Below are 21,122 nucleotides of genomic sequence, written 5' to 3' on the forward strand. Positions count from 1 at the left end.
AGCAGAAAGAAATATCTAGAGTAGGTTGTATGATCACAGGAGTGATTTTTTTTTTAACAGAAAAGACTTGAACATCAGCCTTATCTATTGCTACAAGCCAACTTATTGTTGGAGTAGAGCAAATTTTCTAGAGAGTCACACATACCCCATCCCATCTACAGTAGACACCCCACCTCCTACAACTATAGAGACACCTCAGCCCCCCCAAGATCTGGGGCAGGGATGACTGAGGAGGAGGTAATAACCACAGCCAGCATTGACTGGATACACTCTGTCCTGTCTAATTTATATAAGTTATGTCATTTCATCACCACAGCAATCCAATTGGGTACTTACTAGCTGTACAGCAGGTACAACAAGATGGGGAAACTGAGGTCTAGAGAGAGAAGCTAGTTTTCTTCAGGTCACCCAGCTAATAAGCAAGGCTGATGTATAATAGATAAATCTATTATCTTTGATACGAGCAGCCCGATTACAGAAACCACCATGCTGTCTCACCACCTCTGTCTGAGACACACACAAGAATGTCAGGAACTAGGTGAAAGCTTGCAAAGATATTTGATCATATAGATGGAGCTCGTTGTAACCACAAAATCCATGAATGCAGAGGTTGGGTCTAAGTGTTGTCTTTGTCTCTCCAGTTCCCTCTCATTTCCATATTTCATTGTAAACACAATTAACTTTCTTATCATCAGATGCAGCTCTAAAGATTCCAGTGACTAACCAGTGAGAGAGCTAACTCTGAAGATAACATAGACTTATCTAGTCTATGGTAACTGAAAAGACTCAACACAGATAAATCTATTATCTTTGATACGAGAGGCATGTCTGGAGCTGATGAGGGGAGGGGTTGGGTCAGTGTAATGACTGAATTTTATATGTCAACTTGGCCAAGCTATGGTGCCCAGATGTCCGGCCAAAACTAGTCTAGATGTTGCTATGAAAGTATTTTGTAGATGTGATTAACACTGGCCATCAGTTGACTTTAAGGAGGTTAACCTCGATAATATGGGTGGCCCTCATCCAATCCCCTGAAGACCTTGAGCGCAAACACTGAGATTTCCTTGAGTAAAAGAAATTCAGCCTCAAGACTGTAACATAGAAATCCTGAGTTTCTAGCCTGCTGGCCTGCCCTCCTGATTTCAGACTTGCCAGCCCCTACAATAATGCGAGCCAATTTCTCAAATGTAAATCTCTTAATATGTAGATAGATGGATAGATAGATAGAGACAGATAGAGATACCTATCAATAGGTAGGAAAGATAGAGATATCTATCTCTCTCTACCTATCTTATCTATCTATCCATCCATCCATCCATCCATCCATCCATCCAACCATCCATCCATCCATCCATCCATCCATCCATCCATCCATCCATCCATCCATCTATCTATCCTATTGGTTTTATTTCTCTGGAAAACCCTGCCTGATACAATCAGTGTGAAGAGACGACCAAGATCCTTGAGAGCTCACAGGTAAAACTCCTATTTGCCACACCAGCTTTCTTTCAAGTTGACTATGGCTAGATGACTCACGTCCAGGGCATCCATCTGGGTAAGTTCACAGTATTTCATCTTTTATTTCCAACTGCTCTTCTCTGTGTTCAGTGTTATCCATCTTCACCATCATATATTTCTTCTTCTCTCCTGGTCTGTTTGCTTTCTTCTGTAATATTTCATTGGCAATCTGACGTTCTTTTAATTATTTCAACAGGCTTCTCCAATATAACATCCCTACAAAGAATCACTATTTACAAGCCACCTTAATATGTCAATTAAGAAGCACGATTTCCTGTGACCCCAGGAGGTGAGCACATGCTTTGGCGATAATAGATTCAGGTGAAAATCATGTTCAGTGAAATTAATTAATTGTGCAATTAATATTTGAGCATGGTTTGTATGTCTATCAATCTACTACCTATCTCGCAACCCAGCTGGCCAGGCATCAATACTAATGGACTTGTCTTATTTACAACAGTAATGCTTAATCATTGTTTTATTCTAAATTTCACTTGAAACTCAACTGTTAACTCAAAAAAGTTATTGTTTACAAAGGCAACACAGCTCTATTATTTCGTTAAGGTCACTGAATAAAATTTAAGAGGTTTGGTGCCAGAAAATCTCCTTACACAAACATAGCTCTTGCAACTTATGCCGTGAAAGCAAAACCAATAAACTGTTTTAATCTCTACAAAAGTCTTACCTTATTTCTATGGGATATTCCATAGCTAAGAAAACCTTTACCTTTTTCCTGTTCAGTTTGTGTGTGCACTTTAAGTATTAAATGGAAGAAACAGATTCCTAGGAGAGAAAGAACATATACAAAAGATATGTGAATATTTAATAATAAAAGTAGAAAATATATTACAAAATAAAGTACGAAATTTTATTGCTTCCTAGAGTGTCCTGTTTCTTTTAAAATCTCTTTTGTAAATTATTTTTCTTGGTTCCTCGTGCTGCTTAAATTTTCTCTGATGTCTTTGCAATGATATTGCTCTAGATAGCTGAATTATGTCAGATCTACAGATCACATGAGTATGTAGCCATAGCAACGGACAGGCCAGGTAATGGTTCTGATTTTATATAGATTCATGAGCCCTTAAAATTAGACATTTTCTATTACAAGAAAAAAAAAAGAAACATCTCTACCTTTAAGAATTAGGTATACTGAATATTTTTATCTGTTACAATCATATGTACAAATGATTGCTTCAAAATTAATGTAAGAGTAAATGAGATACAGTGAATAAAATATAGATTCTATTTTGAAAATGTGAGAACTGTAAATTGTACACTGAAATAGAAAATCCATAAACCTCACTACTTCACATTAGTAGAAAGAATAGTCTAAATTACACTATGATTTGAAAGTATATACATGTTTACTACTTTAAGAACTTCCACAATATATGAAGGAGAGCTTTGCTTTGCAAAGATAACATTTGCTAGGTGATGTCTAAATATTCATGAATTCTCAATTAATGAATGCAGCTTAATCTGGTATTTGTAGAAGTGGCTTTTCATCAGGTGTAGAACCTGGATTAACAGCTGATTTTCCTCTACCTACACCATACTTTCTGACACTCAAGAAACTCTCCCAGTATGGTAGATGAAAATTATAAGGAGCTGATGTAAACTTTTGAGGTGATATATTATGGGGCACATTTTCCAAGGTAATAGTTAAAAATATTAACATCAATAAACTCTCTTCTTGCTGTGACCAACTCATTTTCCTCCTTAAAAATTGTCAATTAATCTTCATAATAAATGACATTTAATTTTGAAATCCTCCACCAGTTCATTCCAGCCTAAATTATTTTCATCACACCCTCCTCTTGATCATCCATTATTTTTAAGAATCAATATTCATGGAGGAAACTTAAGTGCATATTACTAAGTGAAAGAAGCCAATCTGAAAAGGCTACTACTGTATGATTCCAACTATATGATATTCTGGTAAAAGCAAAACTATGGAGACAGTAAAAAGATCAGTGTTTGCCAGGGATGGGGAGGGTGGATGAATAGGCGGAGCACAGAGGATTATAGGGGCAGCAAAAATACTTTGTATGATACTGTAACGGTGGACATATGTCATTATACATTTGCCCAAACCCATAGAATGTACAACACCCAGAGGGAACCATAAGGTAAACTGTAGACTTTGAGTGATGATGATAGGTCAATGTAGGTTCATTCTTGGTAACAAATGTACTGTTCTGGTGGGTGATGTTGATAATGGGGAGGATATGCATGCATGTGTGGGGGCAGGGAGTATATGGGAAATCTCTATACCTTCTTCTCAATTTTGTTGTAAACCTAAAATGGCTCTAAAAAAATTAAGTCAAAAAAAAAAATTTCAAATCTTCCTGCTGCCTCATTGTTCTGTATATTCCAAGGACACTTCCCAGTTCCTGTGCCCCTAGGTCTCCTCAAAGCACATGGACAGGAGAACTCTGTCAAATCTCTCAGCAGATAGTCCACCCACTTCTTTCCTTTCTCCTTTTCTGTCACTTACAATGTGAGATCTGTTAAGGATGATGTGACATATTGGTTGCAGCTCTTGTGTGGGAAGGTCTACGGTCTGTATGTGTTTCTTCCCCATGTAGCCCTTTCTGTAAATTCTCTAGGCAGTGTTCCGTACTGTATTCTGGCCTCTTGGATACAGTAAGAGTGACTGCACTCACTTGCTGAGTGTGTTCCATGGACCAGCCATGTCACTAGGTCTTTGAAAATGCATTTCATCTACGTGTCACAAACATACTGCAAGGGCAGTATTTCCATCTTCCCCATTTTAAAGATGATGGAGCTGAGGATTGTTGACGTTTGGTGGCCAGAGAAGGTCCTTCAGCAGGAATTTTAGAACTTTATTCTAAGTAATGTCTTAGGGTCCTTCCAGCTCTGAAGTTTGATATCCAAATTTGTCATGGAAGTAAAGTAAAACAATTCTCAATGAAAGACTCGGGGAACGGCTTTTCCTGGGTGAAGAAAGACATGTCTCTGTGTTCCCAGCTGACCTTACAGATGGAGGGATCCAAGATTTTCTAGGAAGGAAGTGAGGAATGTCTGAGGAAAGGCTCTGGATTCGCTCCTGAATTTCCTCCCCACAAGTGTGCGTTGGGGCCCAAGTTCTACTATTAAAGAGGAACCCCACTGTGTTAGCCTTTTCCCAGGGGATGAATCACGGAGTCTCATTTTCACAGGATGCTGATTTTGATGCTCTGGAAAATAATTGTTTAGTGAGTAAATAAATTTGGGAGTCTTGGGTTACATAAATTTAAAAGGGCTTTATTTTTTCTGTATTTGTTTTGCTGGTATGTTTTTAAAAGCATGACTTCCTAGAGTATTTGGCCTACTCAGTTCCATGTCTGAGAGAGTGGCATAATATGTGTCAATTCACAAATTTGTTGGACTGCAGAACCCTGCTTTGCTTGACTCACCCAACACCTATTAATAAATCTCAAGAGAGTGTTCTTCTAAGGAACTGCTGTGTTGTCATTATTTTTTTTTGAGTGCCCTGATATAAGTGTAAATATCCCCGAAATGCTAATAGAATGAGCCAATGGCCATCTCTTGGACCAGAGTTGTTGGCTGCTCAGGAAAATCACAGAGGAATTTAAATAACATTCTTGCCAGATTCAGATTTAATTGGTCTGGGGAGACACTGGAATTTTTGAAAGCTGCCCTGGTTATTCTAATGTGCAGCCAAGGCTGAGAACCAAGGGCTTAGGACTTAGTACAAAATCGGGTTATCCAATTGCTTTGCAATAGTGCTTCCGACTTGTGGGTAGGTTCTTGGGAGTGACACTTGGGTAAAGGCAAATAGTGATGGGTAAATGGGCGAAGGGTATATGCCCAGAGCATATACCCAGAGCATATACCCTCATCCATATACATCACGGATGAGAAGCAGCCAACAGGGAAAACTTAAAACCCTACATGGGTTTTAGGGTGATCTGATACTTCTAAGATTGGTGTGGGCAGTGACATATGAGAGAAACTAAAAAAATATAAGGGAATACACTTTTCTCCCTCATTTTATACTTTTTCTTTCTGCCAGTCCTGGCTACTTGGGGACATGTAGTGAGGTGGATATTTACCTTCAAGTGGGAAGAGCTGGTGAGCAGAGTGATGGATTCTTTTTGTGTGTGCCTTATATTGTGCCTATCACATGTCGGTATCAATAAATGCTCATCAAGGTAAACAGGAAGCCCTGATTTTTAAATTCTAAATTAACACTTGACATAAAACCCATTCATCAAGAATCAGCAGTGTGCTAGTCATGGTAATTGTTGAACCAATTCCAAATTATAGATTTTACTCCTATGATATTGCCTATCTCTAGCGGTGTGTGCAAGCTACAAATAATACGTTCTTTCTCTGCGTGTGCAGAGTTACATTCATTAAAATGCATTCAATTTCTCTTTAATTTGTAAACTGAAGCAAGCAGTCAATAAGTTTGTCTATTACCTGTTTATTCACTTGCCTTTGTAGCTGGTATGCAATGCCACCTCTCTACAGGAAGTGGATATTTCTTTTCCAATCTTAAATAATTAACCAGTGTGATTTTCCACCCTCTTCTAGCTGCCTGAGCACATCCCAACTGTGAGCATCCATTTTGTTCTCTATTATTTCACTTCCATCCCCTATTTCCTCATATGATGAAAATCCCAAGTGCAAATACATTTCAAAAGTATATGGTAAGATTTATTTTAAAACCCTGTCTACTTTCAGAGAAAAAGCTTCAGACTATAAATACATTTCAGGGAGGGAGAAAATGCAAAACCACTTTTTTTTTCTTTTGGCTTTTATGCTTCAAATCTCAAAGTCATTCATTTTTAATTTTCATCCTGAAAGCATTTTCTTTTCCATCTATACAATGCTCAAGCATATCAGGGAAGTTTAAACAATAAAGACAGAAAGTGTTTTGTTTCTTTTTTATTCTTTCAATAACACTGACTTGAAAATATCTGGTCAAAGAAAGGCTTTGGGAAATATCACATCGTGTACTGTGCTCATGGCTCTGCGTGCTATGTATTATTTAGCGTATGCTATATGGGAAAATGCACTCTGCACTTGGGCTTTTGAAAGAAAAGTTTTCAAAAGGATGTTTTGAGACCGAGTCCTGCTTTTACCAAATCAGATTTGCAACAACGCGTGTTCACAGGTCCGCCACACACAGCTTCCATCTGATGCTCACAACTGCTCTTGGTTTGATGATCCGAGCATGCCCCACTTGTTAGTGCCGAGTCCTGTAACTTCAGGGGGCTCTGCATCTCCCTAACCTCTCTGTCCTGCCAATCCCACAAAACGACCAGTGATAGAGAAGGAGAGCAGTGACTGGATCTGGGTACAGACAGCTTAGCAGAAAGGAGGGCAGAGGCGAGCTCCAAACAAAATGAGCAAGTAGCTGCCCTGCTTCTGGTATTCACCGTGTCTCCATTCATCTGCTCTCTCCCCTGCCCTGTTCCTGGCAAGCTCCTCAGGGTCCAGGGTGCTGGAGGCCAAGGCTGTACTACAGCTGTCCCAATCTGAGATGCCATGCCTGAGCTTCCTGCGTCCAGTGTACATTTCCCCCCCAAATCACTTCTGCTTCACTTCTCTCCCTTTCCCATCATAATGCTTCCATCGGGCTAAACTTGAACCAATTAAGATGACCGAAATAATGTAAAAGAGACTAGTCTCACAAATTAGAATAAAAGCACATAGCATAAAAATTGACTTAATGGTGTTACTTCAGACCATTTTCTTGCCATTTGACTATCTCTTCTTGCCAGGCTTGGCTCCAAGGCCACTCCACCAACATCCCCGCTGCCTTGCATCCCATCTTCATGGCCCACCCTTGTGGAATGAATCTCTTCTTATTTAGCATGATCACGGTTTGTGTGTGTGTGTGTACCTAAGTTTTCTTTTTTTTAATTTGGGTAACATTGGCTTATAACATTATATAAATTTCAGGTGTACATCATTATATTTCAATTTCTGTGTAGATTACATCATGTTCACCACCCAAAGACTAATTACAATCCATCACCACACACATGTGCCTAATCACCCCTGTCACCCTCCTTCCTCCCCACTTCCCCTCTGGTAACCACCAATCCAATCTCCGTCTCCTTGTGCTTGTTTGTTGTTTTTATCTTCTACTTATGAGTGAGATCATATGGTATTTGACTTTCTCCCTCTGACTTATTTCACTTAGTGTAATACTCTCAAGGCCCATCCATGTTGTATGGCCACATTTCATTGTCTTTTATGGCTGAGTCGTATTCCATTGTGTATATATACCACATATTCTTTATCCATTCAGCCCTTGATGGGCACCTAGGTTGCTTCCAAGTCTTGGCTATTGTGAATAATGCTGCAATAAACATAGAGGTGGATGTATCTTCATGCATTCATGTTTTCATGTTCTTTGGATAAATATCCAGCAGTGGAATAGCTGGATCGTATGGTAGTTCTATTCTTAATTTTTTGAGGCATCTCCATACTGCTTTCCATAATGGCTGCACCAGTTTGCACTCCCACCAGCAGCATATGATATTAAACTTCCATTGTGCATTTTATTCTGCCTAGTAGAGTTAGTTGTTTGCATGTCCTGATTTAAACAAGCTACTTGAGGTCAGGGGTACAGTTGCACATTATCTTATCATTTTCTGACAATTCTGGTAGAAACAACTCCCTTCTTTGGGCAGAGATTTCTATTTTAAAACTCATAATGTTCACCCACACCATACCTCAATCCTTCGCTCCCCCCACTGAGGTAAAAGACTGGATTTTGTTAATGTTTGCATCCCCAGATATATGGACCTGAATGAAAAATATGGTGATGTTGTGCATTTGTGTGTGCATTGACTTTCTTTAATGCACGTTTCTTTAATTAAACATTTGCAGTTTAAAGAAACTGTGAAGTCTGTAAAGTCATTTTCATCCATCTGGTGGCATATAATACTCAAAGCCAAAAACAAAAATGTCTACTTAAAACTCATGGTTATCTAAAAATTATATTTGGGGCCAATATATGATATAAATAGTCTGAAATAGGATAGCATACTTCTGCAAAAACAAGGATTTTTATTCTTTACAGCAACTGTAATAGATTTTTCTTAATCAGTTGACTTATTTACCCTGTTTTCTATTTTTTTGTTGTTGTTAACTGAGTCATATTTGGCTAATTTTAACTTCTTTTAAGTTTATCCAGAAACCCTAAAAATGGGAAAGAGAAGCATTATATTAGCTATGTCTATTTTCCCAGAATGAAGGGAAACTTTTGCTTGTAGAATTTTAATTTGCAAGGCACAATTTATAACACCATAAAGAGACATTTCTCTTGAAACCAAGAGCTCTATCATTTCTTTTCTCATCCGACATCTGCAGAGTGAGAGTAAATATTTCTTAATTTAGAGGAAGGTAAGGCTATTTTTCAAGTGAATCTCCTAAATTAATCCACTGGAGTAGGCGTTATTTCCTCCATCACATGTCTGCCTTAAATATAGTACCTGCACAGATGAAGCAAATGCAAAAATAGCTGTGCATTTAAATAGGTGATATTGTCTCATGTAGAAAAGATGAGTCTCGTAGATGACATAAAAGTTGTTGTTTTTTATACTTCTAGATTTTCAGTGGCTTCATTTTTTCATATAGTTCCTATATTTGGGATGTAATTTATGGAAAGGTTTAGCTTTGTCTCTCAAAAGCTTTTCATTTTTCTCGTAAGATTGAATCACTTGCTAATAAGGGCCTAGTGCTATATTTTTGGCTACCTATCCATCTATTTTCTACCTAAATCATTGATATCTCTACAGCCCGTCTTGCTCCAGAAGCTTCTAAGGTGATAACATGTATCAGGAAATCTTATCCTTATCATGTATTATCCTCAATTTGAAGATATTAGACCTCTGGCATATGAAGGTTAAAAGGTCAAGGAATGACTCCAGATTAGAAATCTGATTCTGGTAATATATGCAGCAAAATATCGAGCATCCAAAATATTTCAATTAAATTTACATGTTATCATGTGCACAATTGATACCAGGTCCTCAGATCCAGACTAAATTGGCTCACTCAGATGCAGTTACCTGGCCCATTTGGTAGACAGATCATGCCTCTTGTTGCTTTCTGTCTTAACAAAATACCATAGACTTGAACGATAGAAACTTGTTTTCTCACAGTGCTGGAGGCTGGAAGTCCGAGATCGGGGTGCCACCATGGTTGAAGTCTTAGTCCATTCAGGTTGTCACAACAAAATACTATAGATTGGGTGGCTGACAAACTACAGAAATTTATTCCTCATGATTCTAGAGGCTGGGAAGTCCAAGATCAAGGTGCTGGCAGATTCGGTGTTTGGTGAGAGTCTGCTTCCGGGTTCATAGAAGGCTGTCTTCTCCCTGTGTCCTCACATGGCAGAAAGGAAGAGGGAGGTCTGTGAGGTCTCTTTTATAAGGGCACTAATCCCAGCCATGAAGGCTCCACCCTCATGACCTAATCACCTCCCAAAGGCCACACCTCCAAATACAATCATATTGGGAATCAGGATTTAACATATAAACAGTCTATGGCAGTTGAGTTCTGGCGAGGGCTCTCTTCCTGGCTTGCAGACTGCCCCCTCCTTGCTATGTCCTCATGTGGTGGAGAGAGGAAGCTCGGGCACCTCTTCCTCTTCTAAGGACATTAATCCAGTCATGAAGACCCCGTCCTCATGACCTCCTCTAAACCTTATCATGCCCCAATGGCCCCACTTCCAAATACCATCACATTGGGAGTTAGAGCTGCAAACTGCGAATTTGGGGAGCACACAATTCAGTCCATAGCACCTCCCATTCTAGATGAAATTTTAAACTCACACTTTGAGGTCTCTTCTTTGCTTCTAACATGGACTGAGAGATAAAACATAAAAGGTAAAAATTGAAGAGTGATAGCCAAACTCTCAAACCAGGAAACCATCTCCTTGGAACAGAGACCAAACAGGAACTCCAAGCAGCAAGTGACCAGGGATCCTGCACTCTAGGTCCAGAAGCAGGGAGACACTAGGAGCTTAATTCCTGTGAAATAATGGAAGGTGTCCCCGTGACTGTGAAACAGAGCCTGTCCTTTCCTGAAACAAGAATATTTGTGTCCAATATTTCTAGTCTCAATTGTTTTGGAACTTCATCCTCTCCTTTAATATTTTATTGATATTCATCTGTGTACCAATTTATTTTACCTTTATTCAGGACAGCTTTTGATAATTAAACAAAAGAAGTTGTAGGAAAAATTTACACGACATCAACTATTCAAAACTATTTACCCCTTCAAAAGTAATTATCTACACAAGCAGAATTAAAGTGCGATTTCCCGCAATAATAAAATCTTCTTTTATTGGGAAGGAAGTCTATTGGGTCTTTTTTCCAGCTCTTACTGATGTTTGCAGATGAACGCTATCTAGCTTGCAGCCTCCCCTGATAATGTAGGCAAGTGAGACAGGGAAAGAACATAGACAAGCCTTCCTTTTAATCCTGGACTCTAAAGGCCTCTGCTGATAGAGATATTTTGTCTTGTATTCCATTCTGCTGTGTCTGGGAGCAATTTCTTTACTTGACCTCCTCTCCCAGTGACAGGAGTGGTTCTGGTTCCCAGCTGCAGCACGTGAAGTGTCTGTCCGCGTAACGGCCGCACTCCGACACGGGGGCGGCAGTTCAGGTCACTCACATTGTGTGCAATGCTCTTACTCAGATGCATCTGATTCTCTTATTTCTTTTTGTACTGTCGCTCTTGAGCTGAGTATTATAGCCCTATGTTAAAAATTTAACTGAGGACTCTAATGTTGAGATAAAATATTTAGAAATATACTATTCTAATTTTTCATAGAAAACACAACATCACACATTCAGTTAATAAACAAAACAACCAGACCATAGAAGGAAGGACTAGAGGAAGACTGGAAAGGGATGAAGTACATTCAATTCTCCAATCATGGGGCTCAAAACCAGCGAATGTTCTTTCATTATTTTGCCAGCATATCCTCTTTATGAACATAGCAATACATGAATTGAATAAGTGCAGTCATAAGAGAATGACAAGGATGAAATGCTTTAAAAAAAAAATAAACAAACTAAGGGCATTTCTTAGGGAAATCCATGCCCACCCTGCATGTTGAGAGCTTCTTCTAGCTGTCAGCCCAGCTGAATAACACATGAATTTGTAATTCATGATACTCAAAAAGGAAAATAAGCAAAATAATATTATTGTGCATGAACCTTGCCTTTCGGAGGGGCAAATGCACCTATGCTCGTTTTATCATTTGGACAGAGTAATAAAAATTACCACCACTGCACAAGATATCACTCAGTCAAAATGACTTAGAAGGGAGAATACCGGCATGTTTTGGGACCAGAGAAGCTGCATGACATTGCAAAGGAGAAAGATGCATATGTAATGAAAGGCACAGGTATAGGAGTTTGCATTAAAAACCACTAGCCCAACAGTTAGGACAGCCATTCACTGACACTCCCCTGAGAGTGCCTGTCAGTGCAGACTCATTTGAATTTGGAACTGAAGAAATGCTAGTGAATCTTGGCTTAACCAAGGGTATCCTTTTGCAGAATGACAGGTATGATTCCTAATCCAATTATCTGCCCTGTCCTTCAAATAAATGTTATTGCCCCATGTCACTGCCTTTGAAGCACCATACACAGTCAATGGCATTCATCAGAAAAGAGCAAAAACATTAACCATTATATTGCTTATTCATCTAACATAAATAAGGACACTGCCTCAAACGTCTCCATCTTGATTTAAAATCCACGGCAATGTCCATTTCTAGGAGAAATAAAGGGTGCTTATGCCACCAGCTCATGGTCCTGAGATGGGGTGAGAAGTTTATTCCTACTCCTTTTAGCCCAGTAGCATATGTCACCATACAGCACAGCACACCTCCAGGACAGCACATCAGGCACCTAACAGAGCAGAGAAAACCAGAGCTAGACCCCTCTCTCTGGCTCTCTCACTCCCTTCCTTTCCCACCTACCGAGGCCAGCTACGTGTTGAAATGCAAGAGCGTTAAGTTTCCACGTCAGACAGACTTGGTTTTATTCTTGGTTCCACCTCTTATAACTGTGGCGACGGACTCAACCTCTCGGGTTCGGTGTTCTCCTACGTAAAATGGATGTGTTAATGCCCACCTCAAAGGCTAACTCTGAAGATTCGCCAGTGGACATGCATAAATAGCTGAGCAGAATGTCTGGCATTTAAAAGGTCTGATACAATCAGAAGTGCTTTTTCTCTACGGATCTCCCACTGGGGCCTGGCCACCTTGTCAAGCCTTCCCCAATAAGCACCAGGTAAGTCAAACCTCCCAGACCCCAGATGGTCTGGAATCAGAACTGTGTTGGCAGAGCGTACAGCAGTGGCACTTGGCTCTGTTATCTGACTGCACAGAGGAGCTTGGAAACATAACTGCTTCAAACGAAGAGGACATATATTTTATTTTGACATTGCTCCAAAGCCCCCTCATTCCAACAAGCACCAAATCTTCAAATGCATGAGTTGCCCACAGGTATACAATTACTGGTCTCTTACCCCTTCTTCCCAAAAGCTTTCCTTCAAAGGAAAATCCTCCAGCAATGGATTGTCCCTCTGGAGGAAAAAAGCAAACCTGAGGCCTGCATCTGTATAGACCTGAGAAACGATGGCAGATCTCTGCTCAGCTGACCTCTGTCTCTGTGGCCGAGTGTCTTTGCAGTGTATTACGTGTGCGTTAGCTGTCTATTGTGTCAAAATCGTATGAAAACTGCAAGAGGAATAGGATGTGGGTTTGAGCCTGTCAGCAGGGGGCCTCGAAAAGAAAGTGCCCATTTTCACTGTCTGGTTTCTAGCCTGTCGTCAGGAGGTGATTTTATTCTCGCTAATCTAGTGACCAGGTGAGATCGTGATGGCTTCATTAGCATCTGCAGCCCCATATGCCACCCTAAGTGTGACAAGCATAAGCATGCTAATTTTCTTAAAGAAAGCAAGATTAAACTCTATTTCCTGTTGAAGGTGGGAAACAGGTGGTCTCACGAAACCTTATGGTTTCCAAATTTAAACCACCTTGTGAGGTTCGTGAAGGGCTGTGGAACGTGGACCCTGTTTAGTCAACACAGAATTCACTCTCTTATTTTGTCCCCAGTGATTAAAGCAAAAGTCAAGCTTTTCTGGGATTTTTGAGCCAAGGGTGAAAGAGAGGGACGGTGGAGGAGCACCTGTACTTTCTGGAAGGAATACCAGCCAGACTTCAGATGGCTCTTCTCTAAATCCAGCTCTTTCTTTTCTCCACAGGCAAATTTTATTCCTTGCCTGTTCCTGTCTCCTACCTCAAGATCCAGAACACTTTACGGTTCTTCTATGAGCTAGATTTATAAAGCTGCACACGTCTCTTAATCACATTTCCCCAACTGAAATTTCTGAATCGATACAATTGGAATGGTTTTATTTAGCAAACACTCATAGCCCTTTCTGACTGCTGGGCCCTGGGTTAAATGCTTAAAACGCATTAATTCTTTCCATCTGTATGACAACCACATGTTGTAGGCACTCATGTTGGCCATCTCTGTAAAAGAAGAAATGGAGCACAGGTTGGGTAAGTCACTTGTCAGGAATACTGCTTGGATGGTCATAGTCAGGTGTGTCTTCCCAAATCCAGATCCTGAACACTTACTCCCTTCTCACCCCCTGCATAAAAGTGTTAGGACCATTAAGCAAAACAATGGGTGCACAGTATCCAGCAATCACAAAATGGAAGTTACCGATTTTCCTGAAAATGTATTATTTCTGTGACCTAGTCTCTGTCTCCCACGATTCATTCCTTTCACTATAGGACTTGCATGTTTTTTAAATTCCGTTTAGAGAATCACATTACCATCTCCTACAGTGACCGGCAAGCCTTATTCCTCATCATTCCCTTCCTCAAGGCTTGTAAGCTGCTTGGAGGAAGGAGCTCACTACCCGAAGGGTTACACTGGGTGTATTGACCCAACATTGATTATGGATTGAGCGCTTACCGTTTATAAGGAAGATTCAGGTACCGAGAGGTGCTGAGCCTTCCACAGGCTTTGTGTAGATGTGATGCTGCCTTCAACCCAACCCTCTTCTTTCTCTTCTTCACAGCACGGGTTAATCTGGTAGGAGATACAAAACTATTTCAAGGCAGAGGCAAATATAGTCCTGCAAAATGTTTTTCTAATTTTGTATGAGTTATCTGTAGAAGTGTAAGTGGTTCATAGGAAGGAATTGCTTTTCAGAAAAGTACATATAAGATACAGAAATCTGTAGGTTTACCTGTACCCTAACTTTGAAAAACAGAAACATTTAAAAGGTAAGTGAATTGCTTCCTTAAGAGAAATTTTTATCATTTTATCACTTGTAAATCTTATCATTGTGGATAATGTTCTAGATCTTCCTGGTACACAATCAGCTTTTTAAGGAATTGGGATTATTTTGAAATTAGAATTTTAGGATTTATTTTATTCTTCAAGTATTGCAAAAACAAAGGTACTCATGGAGTATAAGAAGAAAACAGGATATGACGAATATAGACATGACTTTAAAAAGAAGAAAAAACCAGAAACCCAAAACTCAATGACTAAATTTGCATTGAAATTATTATAGAACTGACAGGAAAAAATAATCAATTTTCGGGCATGTAAAAACATGGGACACATTCCCAGAATGTAGAAAAATAGATTTAAATGGAAAGAGATTAAAATTATAAATGACAAAGAAAAGAATCAACTTATAATTAGTGTTCTTGAAGATGATTTGAAAGCAAGTGGAGCAGAAATCATAGCCAAGGTTTGTGACAAAAGAAAACTTTACTAAAGTGAGAAAACAACATGATTCCAGTTTGAATGGGTTCACTGGGGTTTCAGGCAAAGTTAATAAAAATAGAACCAAACTGAGACACGCTGTGCCATCATAATTTAAATAAAAGTGAAATAACATCTATAACTACCCAGGCAAACAAAGCAGGTGACACAAAAAGAAAGGAAGACTGGGCTGGTCCCAAGCTTCTCCGGAAAACCAAATGGTGAAAGATGAAGTGACAAGTATGCTATGTTGGGGGGTTAGTATTATTGACCCAAGAATTCTACCAAACGAGATTTTCCTCAACTATGAAGGCAACAGGAAGATATTCTCAGGCATGCAATGGTAGATGCACAGTATATACAATATAAGCAGCTTTTCCGAAAAAAAATTGCTTGAAAATATATTCCAGTTTACCAAGATATAGATTAAAATAATGAATAGAAAATTGTTTCTGATGATGAGGCTGACTGAATTATTGATTCAGCTTTTAGACAATTATTGAAAATGTGATTGTAATGGAAATAATGAAATCAATGTAATTTTTGAAAAGGATTAAGTGGGAAAAAGAATAATTATTGTAGTAACTACTGTTGATTATGCACCTTCTAGATGCTAGTCATTGTATCTTGCAATTCATATAAGTCATCTCTTTTCAGTCTTGTGATGATCATATGAGTTACATATTATACCCCAAATACATAGAGAAAGGAAAACAGAGTTAGATGACATTATGTACCCAAGATGATGTGGGAATCTTGTAAGAACTAGATTCAGGATTACAACCACAAATGTGATGGTTGTAATTAATTACAATATATTAGTCCTCCAATTTAGCAAAAATCTAGAGCATCAGTTTCCAAATGCGTCTGCACATTGGAATTACCTAGGGAACGCCAAAAATTAGTGATACCTATGTGTCACCCTCAGAGATTCTGATTTTATTTTCTGGGGTGTCCCATGGTCTTTGGAGTTTTTAAAATCATCAGATGATTCTAACATGCATACAAATTTGGGGACCACTAGTCTAGACAATAATATCTGATTTCCTTTACAAAGGCTTGGAAATCGTGTGACAGGCACAGAAAGAAGTTTAAATCTGTCATTGTTCCTCTGGAATAATCTACAGTTGTTGGTGTGTTTTTCATTTTGATAATTAAAGATTGATTGAAGAGCACTTAATTCAAGGAACTCAGCAGTAGGAAATATTGGAAGACTCTAAAGGGAGACATTCCCATGGAATGAGGTTGAGCTGGGCCAATGGTGCTCAACTGGGGGGTGACTGTGCCCCCAGCAGACACTTGGCAATGTCTGGAGGCATTTTTGGCTGTCATGACTGAGAGGTGAGGAGAGGAGTGGAGGGCGGCTATTGGCATCTAGTGAATAGAAGCCAGAGATGCTGATAAAAATTTGGGGGGAAGGCATGGGTTCCTGCTGGAGAGCATGTGATATAAACTCTAAAGATACCTAACATGGTTAATTTTACCTGTCAACTTGACTGGGCCATGGAGTCCCCAGATAGCTAGTTAAACATTATTTCTGGGTGTCTCTGTGTTTCCAGAAGAGATTAGCACTTGAATTGGTAAACTCAGTACAGCAGATGGCCCTCCCCAGTGTGGGTGGGCATCATCCAATCTGTTGAGGGCATGAAAAGAACAAAAAGGTGGAGGAAGGGAGAATTCACTCTCTTTGCCTGACTGCATGAGCTGACCATTGGTCTTCTCCTGCCCCTGGACTAGCACTCACACCATCAGCTTGGTTCTTAGGTCTCAGACTTGGGCTGGAACTACACCCCCTTTCCTGGTTCTCCAGCTTTCAGATGGCAGATTGTGGGACTTCTCGGCTTCCATAATCACGTGAGCCACTTCCTTATAATAAACCATACCTTCCTTATAATAAACACACCTTATAATAAACCAGATTGGTTGCTATCTTAAGGTGAGACACTTACCTTAAGCATGGTGACAACTGCACAACTGGCTTTAAAAGGACCTTTCTGCAAACCGTGTTTCACTCACAAGTAATTGAAGCCTAAAACACTACTCAAAAAAGTTACGCAAAAAGATACAACTAATGCTCATACAATTTAACAGTCAGTCAGTAACTGGTAAGAAATCCTTTATCTGGGAAACTTCTGTTGGAGCTGTGTTCTCTACCAAGCATTGTAAACACTCAGAAATGTTTGGTGGCAACTGTGCATAAGCATCCTATTGTAAAATTGTAAGATAATTTATTCTGATGAAAGAAATCCACAGGCATTATCCTTAGCATCGAGAAGCCAGCTGTTAGAGAAATTCTTCCCCGAAACTCTTTACCCAAACAATCATTTTCTATAAACCAGCAATGGCTCTCAAAGAAAATAGTATCAGAAATCTTTCAGAGAATGTATCAAAAGAAAAAAGATGTCAGTTGAAAGTACAAACTGATTTTCAGAATGAATTGTTAGCCAACTGCTACCTTTAATCAACAAAGTTTTAAGTCTACTTATTAATTTAGCATAATGTCTCCTTCAGGTCTATTCATGTTTCCTTTCTTTGAAGGCTAGGATTCCTTCCTTTTTCAGACTAAATAATATTCTATTATATGTATATACATTTTCTTTATCCATTCATCTGTTGATGGCCACTTGGGTTGTTTCCATATCTTGGCTACTGTGAATAATGCTGCAATGAACATAGGGGTACAGGTATCTCTTCAAGATCCTGCTTTCAATTTTTTAAGATACATGCCCAGAAGTGGGATTGCTGAATCACGTGGCAGTTCTATTTTTAATTTTCTGAGGAACCTCCATACTGTTTTCCATAGTGCTCCACCATTTTACATTCCCACCAACAGTGTGGAAGGGTTCCAATTTCTCCACATCCTCACCAACGCTTTTTGTCCATCGGGCATCGGGTTTCTTTTTGATAATTGCCGTCTTATCAAAAGGGTGTGAGGTAACAGATCACTGTAGTTTGGATTCACATTTCCATGACAATTATTGATCTTGAGCATCTTTTCATATACCTCTTAGCCATTTGTATGTCTTCTTTGGAGAAATGTCTCTTCAAGTGAAATACGTCAGTTACAGAAGGACAAATAGTGCATTATTCCACTTAAATGGGGTAAAAAAAAAGTCAAACTCATTGAAGCAGAGAAAAAAATAGTGGTTGCCAAGGGCTGGGGAGAGGGTGAGATGGGGAGTTCTTGTTCTACAGGTATAAAGTTTCAGTTATGGTGGGCGAATAAGTTCTAGAGATCTGTTGTACAAATAGTACCCATAGTTAACCATATGGAATTGTGTACTTTCAAATTAAGAAGATAAATCTCATATTCAGTTTTTTAACCACAAAGGGACACAAGGAAACTCTGGGAGGTGTTGGATATGTCTATTACCTTGATTGTGTGGGTGGTATCATGGTGTTTGCGTAATCTAAACTCATCAAATTGTACACATTAAAAAAGTGCAGTTCTTTGTATATCAGCTATATCTTAGTAAAGCCGAAAAAATTTTTTTAAAAATAAAGTCTACCCATTTAAAACATTTACGGTAGCAAAAGTAGAATTAGGAGAGAAATCGTGTTAAATTCAAGGCAAAGAAGATACCAAATACTTTGTTTGAAAATCAACAGTACAACTTATTTTTTTCATTTCTGGGAGCTATAATATGATATATCATGGGAAAATTGAGAAAAGCACTTTAATAAAAGAAGCTTGCCTATTTACCAAGTCACAACTAGATAATGGGAAATTTTTCCATTTAAAAATTGTTAATCTGTATTAAAGGAGTCCTGCCAAAAAGAACTGGGAATCTTTCACGAATTTATAGGCACTGCTTGCCAACCTGATCCAATTTTTCTCTTGTTGAAACTGCTTCATTAATTTAATGTGCAAGAAATAAATATTTGATGTGCAATTAGTTGGAGATTATTATGGCCATAATGGAACCTTTCCAGATAAACAGCTGCTCAAACACTTTAAATGCATGAAAAGCAAAGCACAAAATGGAAAATAAAATGACACCAGCTCGACAGAGGAAAAAAGTTAAAATATTGAATTAGTGAATAAGATGGCTGCTCATTTACAATTTGGTGACAATTTATCAAAGCATCACAGCGAAAAAGCTGTGGCACACTTAGCCCAGTATCCACCTACCTGAATCATCATGGAAACATCTGCCTGCAGATGTCATACATTCTCGCCCAAGAAGAAGATATTATGGAAACAGATATTGACTAATTCCACCAATTCTTTCAGATAATTCATTTTACATATGGATGCATATCAATGAATATTTGCTGAATTTTGATTATTCCATATTAGCATTTACATGCATGCTGTGTCTATTTCCATATCCACATATGAACTGTTATGATTCCACTTCAGGATAGAATGGTGTCTATCTGGAGAGTTCAACATTGACTAGGCTGTTTTAATTTTGAATAAGCCTTTGAGGTTTCTTAGCACATGCTCAGACCCTGTGAAGGAACTCACGTCACTCAAGCACTTAAACTCCCTTTTCCAAAATTGTACCTTCCTTTCGAGATAGACCATAAGAACTGGAGTTAGTTGTCTCTCTCCCCTACTGCACTGGGAACCACCCGAGGGCAGATTGTGACAAATATCTCAGTATCTCCAAATCCTGCTATAGTTCCTGACAGAGCAGTTCAGTCATGTTCATTGAAAGGATGCCTGAAGCTATTTGCAATACAGAAAGAGAGAGAGAGGAACATCAATGGATGAGCCTCATGAGCTCCACAGAAAATTGTTCACTACAAGTAAATAGATGAGGTCTTTTATTAAGAGGGGAGCAAGAGAAAGTATTCTCTTTGCCATTTTCCTCCTCTTGGGGAGACGACAGCAAAAGGGCAAAGTGAGCTCTTGGAAGTGGTAAAAATCTGGCTTGTGATTACAGATTTGAATATCAAAAGAGTCAGTGAGAACTGCGTACAATAACGGATGTTCTGGTATACTCTTCTAGAAAATTGACTTGGGGCAAATTTATTACTTATTGTGGCTCTGTTCCATTTTTAGATTAAATTCTATAATCCATTGCATTTTACCCTTACTCTTTGCTCTAACATCCCCTTGGTCCAAGGGAGGTGAGATTCTGTTATGTTTTTGTCTTGACTCCCCTGCTGCCTCCCTGAGCAACACACACAGACACAAATCACAAGGACTATGGAGAAACAAATGAAGGAGTAAAAGCATCAATTTAATACCATTTTGTCCTGATGGAAATGCACTGTCTAGTTACATATTGAGGCAGGTCCTCCCATGAACAGGGAGGGGAAATGTTCCCTCTCCTGGGATCAGGGTGGGTCTGTGATGTGACTAGGGCAGAGGAATGCTGTGTGCCTCCCAAGCTTAGGTGCTCAAAGGTAACACAGCTTCTTCCTAGGGCTTGTGCATTCTCCCCTTGGGACCAGCCACCATGCTTTGGGGGAGCCAGGGAGCCACACAGAGGAATAACATGCTACTGCCCTGCCAACAGCCCTGTTCAGGCCCCAGGCAGTGGCCAGCACCATCTCCAAACATGGGAGGGAGTCACCTCTCAGGTGATCCAGCCCCCGGCTCTCCTCCCAGCAAGCCAGCTGTTACCGCATGGAACAAAGACAAGCTGTGCCCATCAAGACAAGCCCAAATTGCAGATTTGTGGAAAATAAAAAATAAGTGATTGCTGTTGATTTCAGACAGTAAGTATTGGAGTCATTTGTTGGGAAGCAAAACACAACTGAAACACATATGCAGCAGAACTGGAGCCACTTATTCAATAAATGTATTTTTAGCCCCTAGTATACAAAACCTTTCCAAATGTATGGCATTGT

At 39.3% G+C, this 21,122-nt stretch overlaps 1 protein-coding gene across 2 annotated transcripts in view; it reads right to left on the minus strand.

Annotated features, from left to right (window-relative positions):
- Nucleotides 1–1,307: 1,307 nt before the first annotated feature.
- Nucleotides 1,308–21,122, minus strand: part of LOC147911626 (patatin-like phospholipase domain-containing protein 4) — a 110,037-nt gene continuing 90,222 nt past the window's right edge. Inside the window, exons 7-9 of one of the 2 annotated variants that reach the window (XR_015550802.1) lie at nt 14,514–14,630; nt 9,576–9,884; nt 1,308–2,301 (exon numbers count right to left, since the gene is read on the minus strand). Coding sequence is in view for 1 of the 2 variants with exons in the window: in XM_087427803.1 (XP_087283929.1) it covers nt 14,517–14,630 (114 nt within the window). In the remaining variant the exon portion in view is untranslated. Of the gene's footprint in view, nt 2,302–6,128; nt 9,885–14,513; nt 14,631–21,122 lie in introns of those variants that run through there. The other variant, XM_087427803.1, reaches the window with a different exon arrangement.

Source organism: Ceratotherium simum, chromosome Y (assembly GCF_057802395.1).
Source record: "Ceratotherium simum simum isolate JZ-2026a chromosome Y, ASM5780239v1, whole genome shotgun sequence".
Classification (NCBI taxonomy): domain Eukaryota; kingdom Metazoa; phylum Chordata; class Mammalia; order Perissodactyla; family Rhinocerotidae; genus Ceratotherium; species Ceratotherium simum.